This window comes from Macaca nemestrina, chromosome 2, assembly GCF_043159975.1.
Source record: "Macaca nemestrina isolate mMacNem1 chromosome 2, mMacNem.hap1, whole genome shotgun sequence".
In the NCBI taxonomy this organism is placed as follows: domain Eukaryota; kingdom Metazoa; phylum Chordata; class Mammalia; order Primates; family Cercopithecidae; genus Macaca; species Macaca nemestrina.
The window spans coordinates 109,626,760-109,647,828 of record NC_092126.1 but is presented as its reverse complement, the minus strand read 5'-3'; the positions used below and the strand labels follow the sequence as shown (position 1 = coordinate 109,647,828).

The 21,069-nt window shown below is 39.2% G+C and overlaps 1 protein-coding gene across 1 annotated transcript; it reads right to left on the bottom strand.

The window, feature by feature from the left end:
- Nucleotides 1–433: 433 nt before the first annotated feature.
- LOC105480350 (C-C motif chemokine receptor 3) lies at nt 434–18,804 on the bottom strand. The gene is made up of 2 exons (XM_011739036.2): nt 18,634–18,804; nt 434–1,973 (listed from the first exon to the last, which is right to left on the bottom strand). The coding sequence occupies exon 2, from the start codon at nt 1,960–1,962 to the stop codon at nt 895–897; it is 1,068 nt and encodes a 355-aa protein (XP_011737338.2). The 5' UTR covers nt 1,963–1,973; nt 18,634–18,804; the 3' UTR covers nt 434–894.
- Between the last annotated feature and the right edge of the window lie 2,265 nt (nt 18,805–21,069).

Below are 21,069 nucleotides of genomic sequence, written 5' to 3'. Positions count from 1 at the left end.
ATTTTAGCTAGGGCAGTTGTTCTAAAAGTGTGGTTCCAGGACCAGCATCATCAGCATCACCTGAAAACTTGCTAGTGATGCTAGGCACATTCTTGTGTCTCATTCTAGATCCGCTGAATCAGAAACTCTGGGGTGGGGCCCAGCCATCCACGTTTTCACACACCTTCCAGGTGCTTCTGACGACAAGTTTGAGAGCCACTGAGCTACAGGTGTCAAGAGTCTCTGCAGGCCCAACACCTCCCCACTCCATGCCCAGGCTACTTCATATTTAGAGTAGGCCCCTGGCCTCCTCAGCAATGCAAGATTGGCATTAAGAGGACAGTGCACAGTTCTCAGGGCTCTGTGAATCACCCATGGGAAATTTTGCCATTCAGTGTGAACAGGAAATCCACAAACTTTTAAGAATATTTAGAACAGGAATGGCATGCCGTTATGTTGCTTAAGATTATTTATTCACACTAAAAAAACAAGCCTTTCATTAAGCAGGGAAAGAACTAGGCACACTAGAAAATAAAATAGTTAACTTATTGTATTGTGTGAAAATGTTTTATTTATATCAATAGCTGGCTGAAGTTAACATATAAAATATAAAAACTTTTACGTTTTTGTAGCTATTTAACAGTCAGGTGCATTAAAATGTAGGTAACTCTTCAGAGAAGCAAAGCTCTGCTTTTTAGGGTTGATGATGAGTACACCGCCCAACCCCCGGCCTGTGATAATGACCTTAGGGTACATGCATCTACTGCTACTGCTGTGTGTATATTTCAGTGTCTTCAAGAGCTTCGGTGCTGCACTGGAAGTTTGAAGGACTGTTCAAGAGGTGAGTGTGGAAGGCTTAATGTGTTTGCTTCATCTGCTTGGTCCTTCCTCGTTAGGCAATTTTCTGCATCTGACCTAAAACACAATAGAGAGTTCCGGCTCTGCTGTGGACGGAGAGACAGAGCTGGTTCTTTCCAGCTTCTCACTAGGAAGGAATGGGATGTATTTGCCCAGGTGCATGAGCACGTGCCTGTGGAAGAAGTGGCGCAGGTACTTCCGGAACCTCTCTCCAACAAAGGCGTAGATCACTGGGTTCACGCAGCAGTGGGAGTAGGCGATCACCTCCGTCGCCAGCACGAACAGGTCCAGATGCTTGCTCCGTTCACAATCAAGTCCAAATAAGACGGATTGATAGGTAGAGATAAGGATAGCCACATTGTAGGGTGTCCAGAAAATGAAAAACACAGCCATGATGACAAAAATGAGCCGGATGGCCTTGTACTTTTTTTTACTGGGGCACCTCAGCAGCGTTTTGATGATTCCTGTGTAGCAGATGGCCATAACGAGCAGAGGGAGAGCGAGACACAAGATGGTCATTCTCAGAGTGTGGAAATGCCTCCAGCTATATACTGTATCCTGTGGGTAAATAGCACTGCAAAGAGTCTCTGGAAACAACTCTTCAGTCCCATAGAAAATAAATTCAGGAAGAGCTGCTAGCACTGCCAGGCCCCAGGTGACGATGCTAGTGATGACACCAAAAGTGACAGTCCTGGCTCGAAGGGCAAACACAGCATGGACAATGGCCAGGTACCTGTCAATCGTCAGGAGGATTATGAAAAAGATCTCGCTGTACAAGCCTGTGTGATAAAACCCCGAGAGGACCTTACACATGCCATGGCTGAAGACCCAGTTACGCTCCCTGACATAGTGGATCCAGAACGGAAGGGTGAAGAGGAAGAGCAGGTCCGAAATGGCCAGGTTGAGCAGGTAGATGTTGGTCATAATTCGGAGCCTCCTGTATTTTATGAGGATCATCACCACCACCACGTTGCCCAAGAGGCCCACCATGAACACCAGGGAATACAGCGGGGGCACGAACTGGGCTATCAGTGCTCCGACATCGGCTTTTTCACAGAGCAGGCCCATGTCATCATCGTACGATGTGGGACCAAAGGTCTCAACCGTATCTAGTGAGGTTGTCATTTCACTTCTCCCTGTGATAGAAGAAGAAAAATACAATCCCACAATTAAGCATAATCACCCTTTGTAAAACACAGCAGTTGATTTATTCATGTACTCAACAAAGATGCCACATGTGATAGCAGCCTAGGGATTCTTTAACAGGAATTTCAAAAGGCATATCAGAGGTACCAGGAGAGGGGTTCAGGAAGGAAAGAGCCGAAGCTTTCAAAGTCAGCATGATCTGAGATGGGAAAAGAAACAGAAATGTGGGATGGTGGTGATGAATGGGGATACTGATTTCTGAAAGCATTTGAAGGAAGAAATACAAAACAGGAAAAAACAGGCTGGATAATGATAACAATATAATAATCATTATTATTACTACTGTCTCTTACGGTGTTTTGCATTTTATGTTTTACAGTTTATATATACTTTCAAAATCCTTATCCATTTAAAAGCAAAATATGTATAATAATAATAACAATGATGATTACAATTACAAGTAACTGTGCTTCTCTGGGGCCCCATAATGATGTGCCATTCATTAAAGTTAATGGGGAAATTGAACCCTTGAAGAAATTTAGTGATTTGTTCAAAATCCTCTAACAAGTAAATATAAAATTTGGGCTAGATCTTTAGTCTCTATCTATGTCCATTTCTCCTGTCACTAAATTCAAATGTAGTGATTTTTAAATTTAACTTTTGAAAAATTTGCTACAGACTTGAGGAACAACTGGTTTGTGTGCTCTTAACAGCATTCTTATTCCAAATGGCATAATCCAATCCATAGCAGCTGTGAAAAAAATACACCTTTTGTCTGTTACACCTGTACAAATACAGTAATTAACTATTACAATAATTACAATTATAAGCAGTATTAGTTTAGGTTACTTTCCTTTTCCTGCTCCTAGTGATGCTGAGTTAGGCTGGTAATGTGCCAAAAGCAAACCTCTGGGAGCTTCTCCATCACAAAGGGGTAAGCAGGAGGGGTCAGTCAATGGGATTTCTTATTGGACTCGATATTTCTTAGGCCAGGAGCCCTAAGGCCAATGCCTGCTTTTCTTGAGATTACAGACTTCGGTGGAGAAGGAGGAAAATAGAAAACAGATAAGGCAGGAGTTGTGGAAGGACAGTTAAGCCTTGCACTGGTTCCTCAAAGGGCATCCAACTGACTTTCTTCTTTCTAGGAGGAAGGGACAAGGGTGAAGATGTGAATATACAGGCTGATGAGCGTTTCTCGAGGTAAATCTGAGAAATGCTTAATACCTGGGGCCAATGCGAGGAATTGCTTTTGCTTCTTAATAGAATAATTGATCAAATACTGAGGCCCCACATGTTGGGGTTCTATGTGGTCAAAGTCAGTGAGAATAGAGATGGAAATGGAGCCAGTCTTAGCACCTCTCAGCTGGATGCCTTGGACAAGCCCTTAACGCAGAGCCTCCTTTTCTTATATCCAAATTGACGACCATTGGGTCACTAGGGGTTGTTATGAGGATAAATGAGAGTGTATGTGAGTTCACATTTGAAACCAGAAAAAGCTGTAAAACTGGTAGGAACCAGGAATGAAAGAAGGACAATTAGAAGCTATTTCAAATGAAATTAGGAAAAATAGGGTCCCTTGGGTGGAACTTGCTGATCTCTTTTCATGGGTCTGTCCAGGTACATCTCCCACTGATCAACGGCACGCTCCAGGCTTTTGAGGAGGAAAATGGACTTGAGGAACAAATAGTTTGTGTGTGCTCCTATCAGCATTCTTACTCCTAATAGCATAATCCAATCCATAGCAGCTGAGAAAAAAAATACACATTTTGTCAGTTACACATGTACAATCACAGAGAGTGTCCTACACTTCAGCATCTAAAGCAAGAAAGGAACAGAACTGCTTATTCTGGAGAACAAAGGTATAGTAGCCTGTACTCACCATTAATTATTTGTATTTATTTTCCTTTTCTCCAAGAGTGATTTAAAAACAGGTGAAACTTTAAAAAAATTACTTAAGTTTTGCTCAATTTGAGGGTAGTATCTTTAATTCATATGTTATTTCTATAAAATCAACATGCTCAGGATGATAAACCATAGAACCTTTTGGTTTGGGTTTCAGGGCTGCCTGTGAGCTTTTAGCACTAAAGTTCAAAGCTCAAGAAAGCATACAGGTCCTCCAGAGTCAGCAACCAAGTCCTTGATTACTAGCTGCATGGGATCAGAGATAGAAAATCTCATATGGGCAGGGGACTTTGGCTCATGCCCGTAATCCCAGTACTTTGGGAGGCCCAGGTGGGAGGTTCACCTGAGCCCAGGAATTCAAGACCAGCCTGGAAAATGTAGTGAGACCCCGTCTCTACAAAAAATAAAAATAAAAAATTAGCCAGGCATGGTGGCATATACCTGTGGTCCCAACTACTTGGGGGGCTGAGGTGGGAGAATCACTTGAGCTTAGGAGGTTGAGGCTGCAGTGAACTGTGATCACACCACTGTACTCCAGCCTGGGTGACAGAATGAGACCCTGTCTCAAAAATTAAAAAATTAAAAACCTGATATGGTTTTCATCTGTCTACCCAGTCTCAATCAAGATGAATGTTTAGGTATAAAATACTCAAGAGGTTTGAACTAGGCTTTCAAAATGGCCTTTCGCATTTTGGAAAATGATGGGGTAATAGTACATAAGTAAGAACAACAAAAAAGAAGAGCACAAAAACAAAAGTAAAAATCACCCAATCTCCTCATGCAGCATTTCCCACTGTTAACATTTCTCTGTGCAGATACGGATGCCTATGTGCAAGATTTCAGAAAGTGAGGTCAACTAAAATTACTCACAATACAACTCAGCAGTAAAATGTGCAATGATTCTTTAGTCTCCAAACTATTTTGTTCTCTGTTACCAGCTTCTCATCTGCTGGGTAGCAGGAAAAAGGATTCACACATTTTAGTCCAAAGTGGTTTAAACTTCTCTTGATTCATTCATTTGAACAATGATTTTAGATTTTACTCATCCTCTTTATGCTGTCAGCTTATAATTTCAATTTCTTCTCTCAGTGGTCCTTTCTAAGACGGTGGCAGAGATCTGGAGGAAAGGCCAGTACAACTTGAGACACGGGGAAGAGTGGGAAGGGGGTGTTTCTGTCTCCTCTTGGTCCTTGATTTATATGACTGGTGTCTGCTGAGTGGGGGTGATGTGGTCCCAACCCTGAGCCTTTTTCTGGAACCTGCTGTGGTGGTTTGTAGCTAATAGACTCATGAGGTATTCATTCTTAGTCTTCCTTGGTCTGCAATGGAGAGCCCTTTCTGTTACCACTACGTCTCCACCAGGGCCCTGGCCCAGGCTATGTAGCTTTTCCTGCACTGGTAGGCACTGAGGCAAGGCTGCTGCTCCTTGACTCCCGCCCATGCCATGAACAAACTGAGGAACTCTCAAGAGTACAAACTAGATCTTTTTTTTCTGCCTGACCACCAACTTAACCGCACTGGCCATTCCATCTGGTAACGAAGTGCTCTGCAGGGAGACATTCCTTGGGGGTCCCATCTTAGCAGAGAGTGCTCCATGCCCCCTAGCTCTGATGGGGAAGGTAGGGACTCACAGGTGTGACTGCTTCCTGTCATAGCCACTGTGTCTCTTCTCACATTCCCTGGGGTCAGAGGAGAAAAGCCTCCTCCTCTCCATTCTTATCTGACAAATTTTGAAACAGTATGTGTTGAATAACTGTCCTCTCCCCTTTGGGCTTGAAATATCACCTTTGTCATATATTCTTTAATGTTCCTGATTCTGATTTTGTACTTTATATTCTATTGATATTTTATTTCTGTGCTAGGGACACTCTTCTTACTGTAGATTTATAAGATGATTTATATAGATGATATTATTATGCAACTCCCTTTCATTATATATTTCCAAATGTCTTACATATTAGAGCCATTTGTTTCTTAAACTTTAGGATCATCTAGTCAATTACCTATAAAAACTCAAGCTTGGGTGGAATTGTGTTACATTTGTAAATAAATTTAGGAAGAATTGATAACTTTACAATATCAAGGTTTTATACCTGGGAACGTGATTTTGTTCTACTTTGAAGGTTATTTAAAGATTATTTCAACATGAAAAAAGAGGATAATAAAGAACAAAAGCTAAATGAACATAGAAAGTAGGAGGGAGAGAAAGAGAATGAGACAGAGAATCTTATGTGGTTAAACTGGATAAAATTGAATGAATTTATTACAAAGATTTTAAAATGGGCTTTCAATATCAAAGTACACTGATGCAAAACTAGAATTTGGTCTTCTTTCTGTTAAAAACCACAAAGTTGTCTTTATCAAGATCTTTGATTACTTATGAAAATAGAGTTATTTGTGTTACAAGAACTAAGATTTTTCGTTTTTGTTTTCTTAACTATTGCCCAAGACCATTGGAACCCACCTCTTGCATCTGCATAACCTTTGACTGCATGGAGTCATAACCTTTGACTGCATAACCTTTGACTGCATAACCTTTGACTGCATAACCTTTGACTGCATGGAGTCAAAGGAGATCATTTTGGAGCTTTAAGTTTTGACTGCCCTGCTGGATTTCGAATTTGCATGGGGGCTGTAACCCCATTGTTTTGGCCAATTTCTCCCATTTAGAATGGCTGTATTTACCCAATGCCTATACCCTCATTGTATTGAGGAAGTAATTAACTTGCTTTTGATTTTACAAGCTCATAGGCAGAAGGGACTTGCCTTGTCTCAGATGAGATGTTGGACTGTGGACTTTTGAGTTAATGCTGAAATGAGTTAAGACTTTGGGCAACTGTTGGGAAGGTATGATTGGTTTTGAAATGTGAGGACATGAGATTTGGGAGGGGTCAGGGTAGAAAGATATGGTTTGGCTGTGTTCCCACCCAAATCTCATCTTGAATTGTATCTTCCGCAATCCCCATATGTCATGGGAGACACGCGGTGGGAGGTGATTGAATTATAGGGGTGGGTCTTTCCTGCACTGTTCTCAGGATAGTGAATGAGTCTCATGGGATCTGATGGCTTTAAAAAGGGGAGTTTCCCTGCACAAACTTTTCTTCTCTTGTCTGCCGCCATGAGACGTGCCTCTCAACTTCTCCCATGATTGTCAGGCCTCCCCAGCCACATGGAACTGGAAGTCCAATAAAACTCTTTCTTTTGTAAATTGCCCAGTCTCAGGTATGACTTTATCAGCAGCATGAAAATGGACTAATACAACTATGTAACTTTCTGTATTTGCCTTTGAAATCTTTTACTTGTCACTTTGGCTAAATGGATACCTAAGTGTTGTTTCAGAGTGAACTGTGATCCTATTTAATCAAGTGCTTTAAAACTTTCGCATTTTTGACAACCTTCCTAAATCAATTCTACATACAGTCTTTTTGACCTTAAGCTAACTTTGGAATTTTGCAGAGAGCCTCTGGAAAATCCTCAAAGGAATTTATTCTCTCCTTATATGATAAAAAGAGAGATGTTAGACTAATTATTTAACATACTACATTGTATGGGAAGCACTGCCAAATAAAAAATAATGTTAAATCTTCTTTATGTTATATTTGTATAGATACATGTTATTAATATGTGTTTCAGAAATTACATGAAATTCCTACATATCAGATATGTCCTGGTATAATTTTATCAGCCATGTGTTGTTTATCAGCCATATGTTGTATATATTTCATCAGCCAAAATGTTGTATATCACAGAAATAACCAAATTTCTTCTTTAACTGCATTATAGTAAATTCTCAGGGGCATTTTAAACCATTGTTCATCCACAGCAGTTATTGTTTTACTCTGGTGCTTTCCTGAAGGCTTTTGCAAATACCTTATGGTACAAAATGACATGAAATTCATAGAAAGACTCTGACACTTATAGATTTCTGACAGTTTTGAACTAGGGTTGTTTCCAGCCTTATAGTCCTGCAAGCTGAAGTTGAATTACCTAAAATAAACTCCAGAGAAATCACCACAACAGCTTGTATATGAACATCTTTTGTGCATGTTGCTGCATGGCTGCTCAGAAAGTTCCCTGGACCACCAATGACACCACCAGAGACATTCAATCTGCAAGCCAAGAAAATCTATTAAAGTGAAACAGTCATATTTTTTTAAATGCTGTTTCTATGCCATTGAGTCAGGAATTATAGCCCTAAATCTTAGAGATCTAAGAGATCAGATCCTACTATTCTACCAGATCAGAGAAGCAAAATTGATTGACTAAATCTTGGCTCTTTTAAGTAAGTTGGTTTGGTTGGTTTTGGGGTATTTTTCAGACTCTTGGTATTATCCTCCTATTAGTCATATTGATAATATCCCTTATGCAATGTAGTCTCACAAGGGTCTTAAGTGCTTGTCAGCGGCCACTAACTCAACAGTTGATCTCCGTGAAGATTGAAAACCAAAACCATATGAACAAGAGTCATCAAAATAACCTACTGAGATTCTAGTTTGTGACCCATAAATGTCTGCAGAAAGGAAAACAACATGTAGTAACCAAGGGTAATAGCCAGTCACATTCTCAGTTCAAGTGAGAGAATGATCAAAAGTGGGGAACTATTAAAGAAAAATAAAAATGAAGGCCACAGTTTAGATACATCCCAAGACCCAGTGCTAATCATATTCTTGAAAAACACAATCCCAAATACCATAATGTTGAAATCCCAAAATATCAAAATCACAATCCTAAAAGATTAAAATTCCTAATGTTGAAATCCTGAAAGCTGAATTCTGGGGAAGGATTAGTGCATTTCTGGTTGTACACACTGTAGTTGCATAATGTTAGTTGCATTGTGTTAAGAGGAACTATTACTTGCTATTATCTTTATTTGAAAATTAAGTATGGTTTAAGGAGATGTGTATGCATGTCAACTTGACAAAGGGTGCATTTGTGGACTTAATTTTAGATGTCAACATGACTGGGTAAAGGAATAACTAGAAACTTGGTGAAGCATTGTATTGAGTGTGTCTGTGAAAGTGTTTCCAGAGATTGCTGTGTGAGTCTGAGTGGATTAGGTGGGAAAGATCTGCTTTCAGTGTAGACAGGCACCATCCAATCAGCTGGGGGCCTGAAGTGAACAATTACAGAAGGCAAATTGGTCTGTCTTTGAGAGCTGGAACAGACTGTTCTTCTATTGCTTTAGACATCAGAAATCCAGGCTCACCAGCCTTTGAACTATACAACTACCCACCTTCCCCAACTCAGCGGATTTCAGCCTAGGACTGAGAGTTACAGGAGTGGCTTCTCTGTTTCTGAGGCCTGCAGACTTACACTGAGCCACACTACCAGTATTCCAGGGTCTCCAGCTTGCAGATGGTTTGTTGTGGGACTTCTTAGCCACCATAATTGGGAGCCAATTATCCTAGTAAATCCCATCTCCTATATCTACATACATATCCTATTGGTTCTGTCTCTGGAGAACCCAGACTAATATAGATTTAGTATTGAGGAAGCTGAGTATCATCCTTCTTACTGGAATGATATGCCATTGTGGTTTTAAATACTAATACATGCTAAGGACTCTCAAATTGATGTCTTAAGCCCTGACCCAAACTCCTACTCAAAATCTCATCTTAAATGTCTAATGAGCATCACAATATTCCATTACTCTTCCTTTATTCTCAATGGAAGAAATTGTTGGTGAACGTTTTTCCCAGGAAAAAAAAAGCCTGTGACAAGCTAAGTGTATGAGGTTACTTTAATGGTGAAAGATAAAAATTTTAAGTTAATTATTATTGATGCTACAAAAGCACCAATCCTTAATTGCAACAGCCAAGCAATAAGTGGATTTTTAAATGGACAGCATATACTTAGGCAATGTGTAGACCACAACGACTTTCCAAATACAAGTGCAGCAAGTGCTTTGAAGAACCTAGAAGAGAAAACACAGGGGAAAAATGCAAGAAATTTCCCTTGCCAAGTTATTCAATTGTGTATCACTTCTGTCTCTTCACACCTAGTGCCAATTCACTATGCTATGTATTTAATCTTTGCGTCATTTTCAGTAGTGGAGGTATAAACTGTGTAAAGACATTTAGAGAGTTCTATTATGTTTTATGCGTTTTTTTTTTTTTTTGCAAATTTGACTCCTGAAAGTGCATTACTATTATAAGTTTGTGTGTAAGCATTGTGTGTGTGCACACAAATGTCAAGACCTCCTTCATAAATAAACAGATGTCCTTTGTGTGCCTCTGTGTTTGTGAAAGATACAATTTCTCGAGGTCTTGGCTCTTTGGGCAACTGGCAAATGTGGTGGTGACTGATCTCATTCAAAGACTGAGGATGTCCATCACAGTATTTCAGATGACCACAGTTTATAAAGCTGGGTGCACACAATTACCAACTATAGTGATATGCATTTATATATTGTGATTTTTGACCTATGTATTTATGAGTAAATTCATCTGCTCATAACTGTTATACCCTTGTGACTGTTGTTAGTATACCTGAGTGTTTATGCTTGCAAAAATATGTATGATATTATTCCCTATTATGAAGTGTTCTGTTGTGTTTTAATAAGTTTTTCAAGATAAATCCTCCTTTAGGAATATAAATAAATGTCTTTTAAATTATTGTTTTCAGAGTTATATTTTCGGGATTTTAATATTTTGGGATCGTGGTTTTTGGATTTAAAATTTTAGTCTTTCTAGATTTCAACATTTGGAATTATGGCATTCAGTAGTGTGTCTTTCAGGATTATAGCCCAAACTCCTCAAGGGCAACCACCCGTGGCCACATAGCCAAGATTGAAGGCATCCTGATTTCCCTGAAAAGCCAACTGTAATAATAAATGAAACACAAAATATAAAGTTTATGTCATTGTCAGCATGATTCAGTGAAATTAAACCAATCTGCTATAGACAAATCAGCTTTAAAAGTTCTTGTTTCAACACCATTGTTAATGTACAAACAAATCACAAAAAAAGGTCAAAATACTGAAAGATCTCTACAAGGAAAACTACAAAACACTGATGAAAGAAATCTTAGATGACCCAAAAAAATGGAAACACATCCCATGCTCATGAATGGGTAGAATCAATATTGTGAAAATAACCATACTGCAAAAAGCAACCTACAAATTCAATGCAATTTCCATCACAATAGCACTTTTATTCTTCACAGAATTAGAAAAAAAATCCTAAAACTCACATGGAACCAAAAGAGCCCATATAGCCAAAGCAAGATAGCAAAAAGAACAAATCTGGAGGCACCACGTTACCCAACTTCAGACTGTACTGTTAATATAAGGCCATAGCCATCCAAACAGCATAGTACTGGTATAAAAACAGGCATATAGACCAGTGGAACAGAATAGAGAACCCAGAAATAAACCCAAATACTTAAGGCCAACTGACCTTCAACAAAGCAAACAAAAACATAAAGTGGGGAAAGGACACCCTATTCAACAAATGGTGCTGGGATAATTGGCTAGCCACCTGTAGAAGAATGAAACTGGATCCTCATCTCTCACTGTAGACAAAAATCAACCCAAGATGGATCAAAGACTTAAATCTAAGACCCAAAACCATAAAAATTTTAGAAGATAACCTCAAAATAACTGTTCTAGACATTGGCTTAGGCAAAGAGTTCTTGACCAAGAACCCAAAAGCAAATACAACAAAAGCAGAGATAAATAGATGGAACTCAATTAAACTAAAAAGCTTCTACACAGCAAAAGAAATAATCAGCAGAGTAAACAGACAACCAATAGAGTGGAAGAAAATCTTTGCAATCTATACATCCGATAAAAATCTAATATCCAGAATCTACAAGGAACTCAAACAAATCATCAAGAAAAAAACAAACAATCCCATCAAAAAGTGGGCTAAGGACATGAATAGACAATTCTCAAAAGAAGATATACAAATAGCCAACGAACATATGCAAAAATGCTCAGCAGCACTAATTATCAGGGAAATGCAAATCAAAACCACAATGTGATACTGTCTAGTCTTGCAAGAATGGCTATAATAATTTAAAAAAAAAATAGATGTTGGCGTGGTTGTGGTGAAGAGAACACTTTATGCTGTTGATGGGAATGTAAACTAGCGCAACCCCTATAGAAAACAGTGTGGTGATTCCTTGAATAATTAAAAGTTGATCTATCATTTGATCCAGCAATCCTACTCCTGGGTATCTACCCAGAGGAAAATAAGTCACTATATGAGAAAGATACTTGCACATACGTTTATAGCAACACCATGGTATACTACTCAGCCATGAAAAGGAATGAAATAATGCCAATCTGCAGCAACCTGGATGGAATTAGAGATCCTCAGTTAAGTAACTCAGGAATGGAAAACCAAACATTGTACAGTGTCACTCATAAGTGAGAGTTAGGCTATGAGGAAGCAAAGGCATAAGAAAGACACAATGAACTTGGGGGACTCAGGGGGAAGGGTGGGAGGGGAGTGAGGGATAAAAGACTACACTTTGAGTACAGTGTACACACTGCTCAGGTGATAGGTGCACCAAAATCTCAGAAATCACCCCTAAAGAAATTATCCGTGTAACCAAACACCACCTGTTCCCCTAAAACCTATTGATTTTTTTTAAATTTATTTTTTTTTATTTTTTACAAAAAAGAACTTTGAACCCAGAGGGGAAAAGTACTTCCTCCTTTATGCTTTATAAACTATGCTGTAAGTGCTCTAAGTGGGAATCCCTACACTTTCAGATCTATGTCTCCTCGCTCTCAAACTGTTCTTTTGTGTGCACAATAAACGTCTGCAACTTGAAATTTTGATCTGATTTTATTTTTGACAAATGTAAAATTTCCTTTACTCTCCCCTTTCTCAATTTCTTCTCCTCCTCAGAGGGGAGATTGTTGTTGAGCCCTCTTGTATTTGTTTATGTATTTATACACATAATTATAAGTGGCTTTTTGGTACATAAATCAGGACCTCACATGGCACCCATTTCATTGCTGGATAATTCTATTCAGGGTGTTTTTGAGTGGTGGTTGAATTTATATACATAATTATAAGTGGCTTTTTGGTGCATAAATCAGGACATAAATCTGAGTAAGAAATATCAAGTTTTCTGTGACTTTTTAAACTTTACATCTTGGAAATCTTTCTATATCAATACTTGTAGAACTGTCTCATTCTTTGGTACATAAATCAGAGTAAGAAATATCAAGTTTTCTGAGAGTTTTTAAACCTTACATCTTGGAAATCCTTCTATATCAACACTTGTAGAACTGCCTCATTCTTTCTAATCATGAGATGGTATTCCACTGTGTGGAATTTAAACAGTTTTCTATGAACAGAATTTAGATTACCCACACTGGGCATCAATACAAAATTTACCAGTATAACAAACCTGCACATTTACTCTCGAACCTAAAATAAAAGTAGAACAAATATACTCCCCCAAAATCCTGTAATTCTAGTTTCCCTTGAGGTTAACACATGATGGGGTTAATAAAGAAACTTCCTGCGTGTAAACTTCGTTAAATTTAATCTTAATTTAATCTAAATTAATAAAAGTGTTGTATGCAGATAGTGGAAAGGATCATTTCACAGCATCCAAAAGTGGTCCAAATATGTCCAGGGCTCATTTAATGCAAACGTTCACCAACTGAAATGCAGTCAAGAGGAAGCCTTACCCAGTAAAGATGAGTTGAAGAAGCTGTGGGTATCCATCTTGGAGAAAAGCCACTCTAGGGAGGGGAGAGAGTAGGATACTGGCTGGGCAGTTGAGAATCAGAATTATGTGTGACTCACAGCAAAGCCTCCCAGAACCAGCAAGAAGTAGTTCAAAGATGCAAATTCAACCACCACTCAAGAACACCTTGAGTAGAATTATCCAGCGATGAAATGGGTGCCACATGAGGTCTTGAGTGAGCTGTGACTGGAGGAATTCATGAGGCTCAGTGACTTCCTATCAGGGACAGGGTAGGAGGGATTCCCCCAGAAGGAGGCAGGTTGGCTAGAGCAGCGTTTCTCAGCCCTGGCTGCATGTGGGAGTCACAGATGAGCTCTTGAAAATCCCCAGCTTACACCTCTGAACAGTTAAATCAGAGTCTCTGGAGATGGGACCTGGCTCTCAGTGGTTCTTAATGCTCTCCTGGTGATTCCCTTGTGCAGCCAAGGCTGACAGCTCCTGCACTACATGACATGAAGTCCCTCCTAAATTTGAACTTTTTTTTTTTTTTAAATCCCTGAGTCATATAACCCTCCAACCTACTTTAAGTGTAGTGAAAAGAAAAGGAGAAACTTAGGGGTAGAATAAAGAATATCCTCAGTTGCAAGTTCTTTAGAAGCTAACACCATGAATGGCAAACACAAGAGCCAATTTAATGGTAGTCTATATTGCTGTGTTATCCAGAACAAATGAAATCTACCACCTGACTTTCCATCCACCTCTCCACCAGCTATCCCTTCATGTTTTCATCCAATTACCCATCTAGATATTCAACTTGCTTCCCATCTATGCAATTAAGTTGATCCCCTCCCAACCCCTCCCACTTCCTTCCCTTCCTTTGTTTCTTTTCTCAAAAAACCTGGAGTATCCAGAAAAGTTAGTTATCTCTGCAGTAGTCCGATAGAACTTTTCTGTATTAGTGGAAATGTTCTGTGTCTGTGCTGTCCGATAAGAGAGACACTTGGCCGGGCACTGTGGCTCATGCTTACAATCCCAGCATCTTGGGAGGCCAAGGTGGGTGGATCATTTAAGGTCAGGAGTTCAAGACCAGCTTGGCCAACATGGTGAAACCTTGTCTCTACTTCAAAAACCAAAAAATTAGCCAGGCATTAGTGGTGCACCCCTGTAATCCCAGCTACTTGGGAGGCTGAGGCAGGAGAATCTCTTGAGCCAGGAAGTGCAGTTTGCTGTGAACCAAGATCATGCCACTGCATTCCAGTCTGGGAGACAGAGTGAGACCTTGTCTCAAAAAGAGAAAAAAAAAGGACAGACACTAGCCTCATGGCTATTGAGCACTTGAAATGTGGCTAGTGCAATTGAGAAACTGAACTTTTTATTTTATTTAATTTAAATAGCCACATGTAGCAAGTAGTGGACAGTACAGGCCTAGTGTCCAGCATGATGCCTGACAAATGAAAGCTGCTTAATAAACTCTTCTGCAGTGTATGAAAGGATGGAGTAGAATAATTTTTACTCAGCTTTGCACTGTCCGGACTACACATCTGAAATATTATGTTCTGTTCCAGGCACCAAATTTTAAATTCTATCAACCCTAGAATATAGAAGGAGGTAGGATGATAAGAGTCCCAAAACATCAGCCACAGTTGGCAGAACTTGGAATGTTTTGTATGAAAAATAATAGTCTTTGCATGAAATCAACCTAAATGCCCATCAATGACAGGTTGGATAAAGAAAATGTGGTACATATACACATGGAATACCATGCAGCCATAAAAACAAAACAGATAACATCTTTTGCAGGAACATGGATGGAGCTGGAAGCTATTATCCTTAGCAAACTAATGCAGGGACAAAAAATCAAATACCACATGTTCTCACTTATAAGTGGGAGCTAAATGATGAGAACTCACGAACACAAAGAAGGGAACAACAGACACCGGGGTCTACTTGAGAGTGGGAGGAGGGAGAGGAGCAGAAAAACAACTATTGACTACTAGGCTTAATACCTGGGTGATGAAATAATCTGTACAACGAACCCCCATGGCACGAGTTTACCTATATAACAAACCTTCACATGTATCCCCAAACCTAAAATAAAAGTTAAAAAAGGAAAATCATCATATTTGGATTCATTTTAGTTTTGTTTTTCTTTTTTGTATGCCTTTGGTCTGGATCAAATGTTTTTATTTTTATTTTTTATTTTTAATTAAAGGGTTGGATTAGGCAATGTTTTAGGCCCACATAAGATAGAAAAGTCTATGATATGATAGTTTTTCCTGTAGAAGAGGAAGTAGACTCTCATAGAGCAGAAATTTGATGACCTTGGAGGAAACTAGATTCACCCACACACGGGGACGAACTTTCTGAGAACAGTGCAGGAACAGAATGAGGGAACCCGTGAGCTTCTTCCCTGGAAATACACAAGAAGAGCCTCTCAAAGTTCAAATCGTGAATGAGTGCAGTCTTCTCTTTCCAGCCACAAACATTTCCCAGCATCGGTATTTTAGGGCAGCACATGGATTTCCAAAGTTTCCAATCATTAGTACTAGTTACTGGTTCAAAGTTACACCTCATGCTTGTTTCTTTCAGAATTGTGTCTGAGTGCAGTCAGTTCATCTTAAGTGACAGAGTTTCACCCAACAGCCAAATGATTTTGGATTCTTTTTACCAATCTCCTTGACCAAATATTAGACTTGTTCATTACATTTTAGTAACAGGTGTTTCAAATGTGGCTGATTTTTAGTTTCCAATACAGGCTGATATGTAATTTAGTTGAAGGAGTTGGTCATGAAGAATATGTTTTCATAGGGAAAGTATGCGTATACATTCCAAATAACATGGTTGTGAGGTATTCAGCATGACCAGAATGTTCAGCTTTCTGGGACCCAGTGCTGCCACCTCCAACTGTGCTATGGAGAGAGAGCCTTTCCAGGTACCATGTATGTTATAATTGATAGCACACTTGTATATCATTTTGTATTCTCATACCTTCTTTATCTTTCACCTAGTTCCATGTGGCTAAAAATTACTTAAAAATGTAATTAGTAATGACTCCAACATATTGTATAGATAATCATGGTTATTTAATCATTGCCTTTTTGTTGTGTGATTAAGTTGTTCACAATTTGCTCTGCTATAGATAATACTGCAATAAACATATTTGTGTGCATTTTAAAATTATTTCCTTAAGGTATATTACACAAATCACAATGTCTACATTGAATTATATTTCGAAGTCTCTTGATGCATTTTGTCAAATTGCTTCCAGAAAGTATGTAAATCATTTTGTATATGATTTTGCATATCATTCTGTATTCTGATATCTTAATTTCTTTATCTTTCACCTAGTTCCATGTGGCTAAAAATTACGTGAAAATGTAATTTGTAATGATTCCAACATATTGTATAGATAATCATGGTTATTTAATCAACCTTTTCATTGTGTGATTAAGTTGTTCAGTTTGCTCTGCTATAAATAATACTGCAATAAACATATTTGTGTGCATTTTAAAATTATTTCCTTAAGGTATATTACACAAATCACAATTTCTACACTGAATTATATTTCGAAGTCTCTTGACGCATTTTCTTAAATTGCTTCCAGAAAGTGTGTAACAATATATATACTCTTTGCACTAGTAGGTGATGGTGCCCGTTTCAGCAAGCATCCATCAATATAGAGAAGATCTAAAAGAAAGAAAAAATTACTTGGCCAATTAGATGGGCAAAAGGGATGCCATTATTGTCGTAATTAACATTTATTTCATTACTGATTTTTTTAACTACAAGTATTAGTCATTCATATTTCCTTTTCTGTGAATTATTCATATTTCCTTTTCTGTGTATTATCTCTTTCTGCCCTTCACCCAATTTATTCTGCTGTACAGATCTGCTTTTTTCCTATTAAGTCATACACAGGGCTCACCTTTCTTCTCCCAGAAGAGCTAACTCAGCCTGCCTGGTTCAATGTAATCATCACCACTTTCTGGAAACACCTGCACTTCAAAAATATACTTCAACTTATACCACATCCATGTGGAAGACCCCATATTCCCACCACTCTCACTTGAAGTACTTGTCAAAGTTAGCACTCATCCTCTGTCAATCCAGGCATTTCCAGAAGAATTGTTGAGGCTTTCTAGCTCTACCCTCTAACACAGACAACCTCGTTCACCCAGAAGAAAAGACATCAAATCAATCAACTGACTCATCTAGTAGCTTGACTTAGTGTGGATTTTCAATGAAAACTTCAAATAAATACATATATTTCCACACATACATACTTAATGCACACATACATATGTGTTATAATCAGCCCTCTGTATCCATGGGTTCCACATTTGTGTATTCAACCAATCACGGATCAAAAATATCTGGGAAAAAACTCCACAAAGTTGCAAAAACCAAGCCTTGAATTTGCCATGCAGCAAGTGCTATGTCGACTCCACATGAATGAAGCACCGTGTACACATTGTATTAGGTATTACAAGTAATCTAGGTATGATTTAAAGGGTACTGGAGGATATTCATAGGTAATCAGCAAATACTACATCATTTTATAAAAGGAACTTGAGCATCTATGGAATTTGGTATCTGCAATGGTTCTGGAACAAATCCCTCACAGATACCAAGGGAGGACTGTATATATATAAAAATGTATGTGTATATATACACATATATAAATTATATTTTCACTGACTATTTCTTACAAGTCAATATAAAGAAACACAAGCTATTAAGTGTAAGCTCTTTGGAGTAGTCCTATGTACAATAGTTGAGAATTTGTGAAAGTATAGGAGGGTAACATGGGCACAGATGTTGACTAAAGAGGTATAAAGGGCCAAGTTTGGGTGAGTGCTACACGCAAACATATCATTGTGTGCATGGGAGACAGAAAGGGGAAATTATAAAAAACAAGAAGAAAATGGAGATATGTGGCCATATCTTCTCCCACTCTGGCCCCATACTACCTCTAAATTGCTGTGTACCTTCCTTCTCCTCCCCCCTAAATCCAAGAGCACTGCTGGAAGTTATTACTTCCGCCTGCCTGGACCCCTCCTTGTTCCACCTCCCTTTTCCTGGAAAAGCGACACCTACCTGAAAATCTCTTCTAAGTAAAAACTTCTGTTGTATTTCAGTAAGTTCTTGCCCAGATAAGCACAAGAAGACCAGTGGCACCTGCTAATTTAGTGAAGTCCTTGACATGCCCAGTGATAGCTTAGATGTCATCATTCCTGAAACAGAGATACCATCAGATCACAGACATTAGTAAAGTAGTAAACAATGTAAGTATATAACTTCCTGTTTTAAACAGACTAGCTTCTCAGTTTTGCAGGTTTTCAGAAAGATACTTTGGTGCAGTTCTTCTTTTTCATGATTGACACCGCATACTAACCACTCGCCTGAGAAATCCTTGCAATGAGTGCTGCTTTAGGGGCTCTTCACCCCATTGGCATTGCTCATTTTTGGTGGTGGGGGGTTGTTATAATTTTTTTTTTTAAGACAGTATTTTACTCTGTCCCCCAGGCTGGAGTGCAGTGGCATGATCTCAGCTCACTGCAACCTCCACCTCCTGGGTTCATGGGATTTTCCTGCCTCAGCCTCTGGAATAATTGGTATTAGAGGCACGTGCCATCATGCCTGGCTAATTTTTGCATTTTTAGTAGAGACAGGGTTTCACCATATTAGCCAGGCTGGTCTCAAACTTCTGACCTCAAGTGATCTGCCTGTCTTGGCCTCCTAAAATGCCGGGATTTCTAATTCTTGAATAAGCATTGATTTGGCCCATCAGGAGACAGGATGAAGAATGAAATAAGAATTTCCCGGCAAAGGAATAAACTAATTATTCTGCAGGGTCCTGTAGATACTCGGATAGGGCAAAATGTGGCTGCAAAGGTTTAGACAAGTCTAAAAGACTTGAGTCTGAGTTTCAGTTGTGGCACACACAGCTGCATAACCTGGAGGTAGTAATTTAAACTCGCTGTACCTCAGCTTCCTCATCTCTAAACTGGAAATAATGATATTTAAGTCATAGCATTGCCATAAAACCAGCTAAGATAAGTATGTGAAAAGTCTGCAGAATATACAGGGCTAAGCAAACGTAAAGCGTGGGTAGAATGCCACTGTGACATAAGTGTCACAGGGCAGAGCCATGTGCCTACTGTATGTGCTGATGTGTCCCTTGGGACCTAGCATGGTACTGGGCACAGATCATGTATTCACCCAATATTTGTGGGAAAAACTCTGACTAAGCATGATGTGAAGAAAGAATAGGGAGAGAATTTGAGAGAGAGAGAGAGAGAAGAAAGGGAGGAAGGGGTTCAATTTCCACCTCAATCAGAGTGCTGGTGATCAGAGACAACAGAGACCTGATAAAATATCAAGAATGCTCAAATATAGTTAAAGCATAACCAATGAAACATTTCACTATTTAATCCATAGTATATTCAATATACCATATTCAAATTGGCTAAAACAAAATTTTAGAGTGGTGGTAAGAGCCCAGACTTTGCTGCTGGACACTTGAGTACAAAACCTACCTTTACCGCTTAATAGGGATATCACCTTGGGCAAGCTACATAACCTCTGTGTGCCTCAGTGTGCGCTACTGCAAAATAATGTAGCAATGCCTAGCTTGTAGGATCTGTGTGAGGAGTAAATAAATTAGGACTAAGTGGAGACCAGTGTGTGACATGTGGACAATGTCATGAAAATATTTATCATGGTTGTCATGACAGATCCTCTCAGTGAGAAAGAGGCATTCACTCAGGGTGGCCTGAAATATAGCATAATATCTTGTGCTCTGATTCAACATGTGGGATGTCAAATGCAAGTTCTATGGGGTTTAGAAAACAGGACCATGTTGGTTGAAGGGACTGGGAACGGCTTCGTGGAAGAGAAAGGGCCTGAGGGATGAATAGAATTTGGCCATGTGGAAGGGGTAGGGAGAGTTTCCAGGAGAAATGAAGTAGAGCTACCAAAACCAAGAGGTGAGGTGAGCTTGGTCCCTGTGCAGGGGTAGGCAGGAATGAAATTAGGGAACAGATATGCTTGCGTCCTAATACCAGGAGCCAAGAGCCAGGGAGATTAATATATATACACACACACACATTTTAAAATGTGTAAAACATTATATACATCTGTTAGGGTGACACACATTCAGAAGCTCCAGCCCTGTAGAGCATTCAGAGCCACCCACAGATCTCTGGCAGAGGGTGGAATTTGGCGGGCCCATTATAGTGCATCTGGCTTCCACTCCTTTCACTTTATCTGGGGAGTTTTATCCCTAGATCACATGACATGCCAACAGGTGGTTGATGACATCTGAAGACAGGAAAGCCGTGGGCCTGGCAGAGGTAGTGGGCATGGAGCAAAGAGTGGAGGGAGATACGATTGCTGGTTTTGGCTAGATTATAAAGAGATTATAAAGAGTTGAGGAGTTCACAGCAGATTCCATGGAAATGTGGGAGCTATTAAAGGATTTTGAGTGATAGTACCAGTACTACCTGATTGAGATCAGTGCTTGAGGGTTTT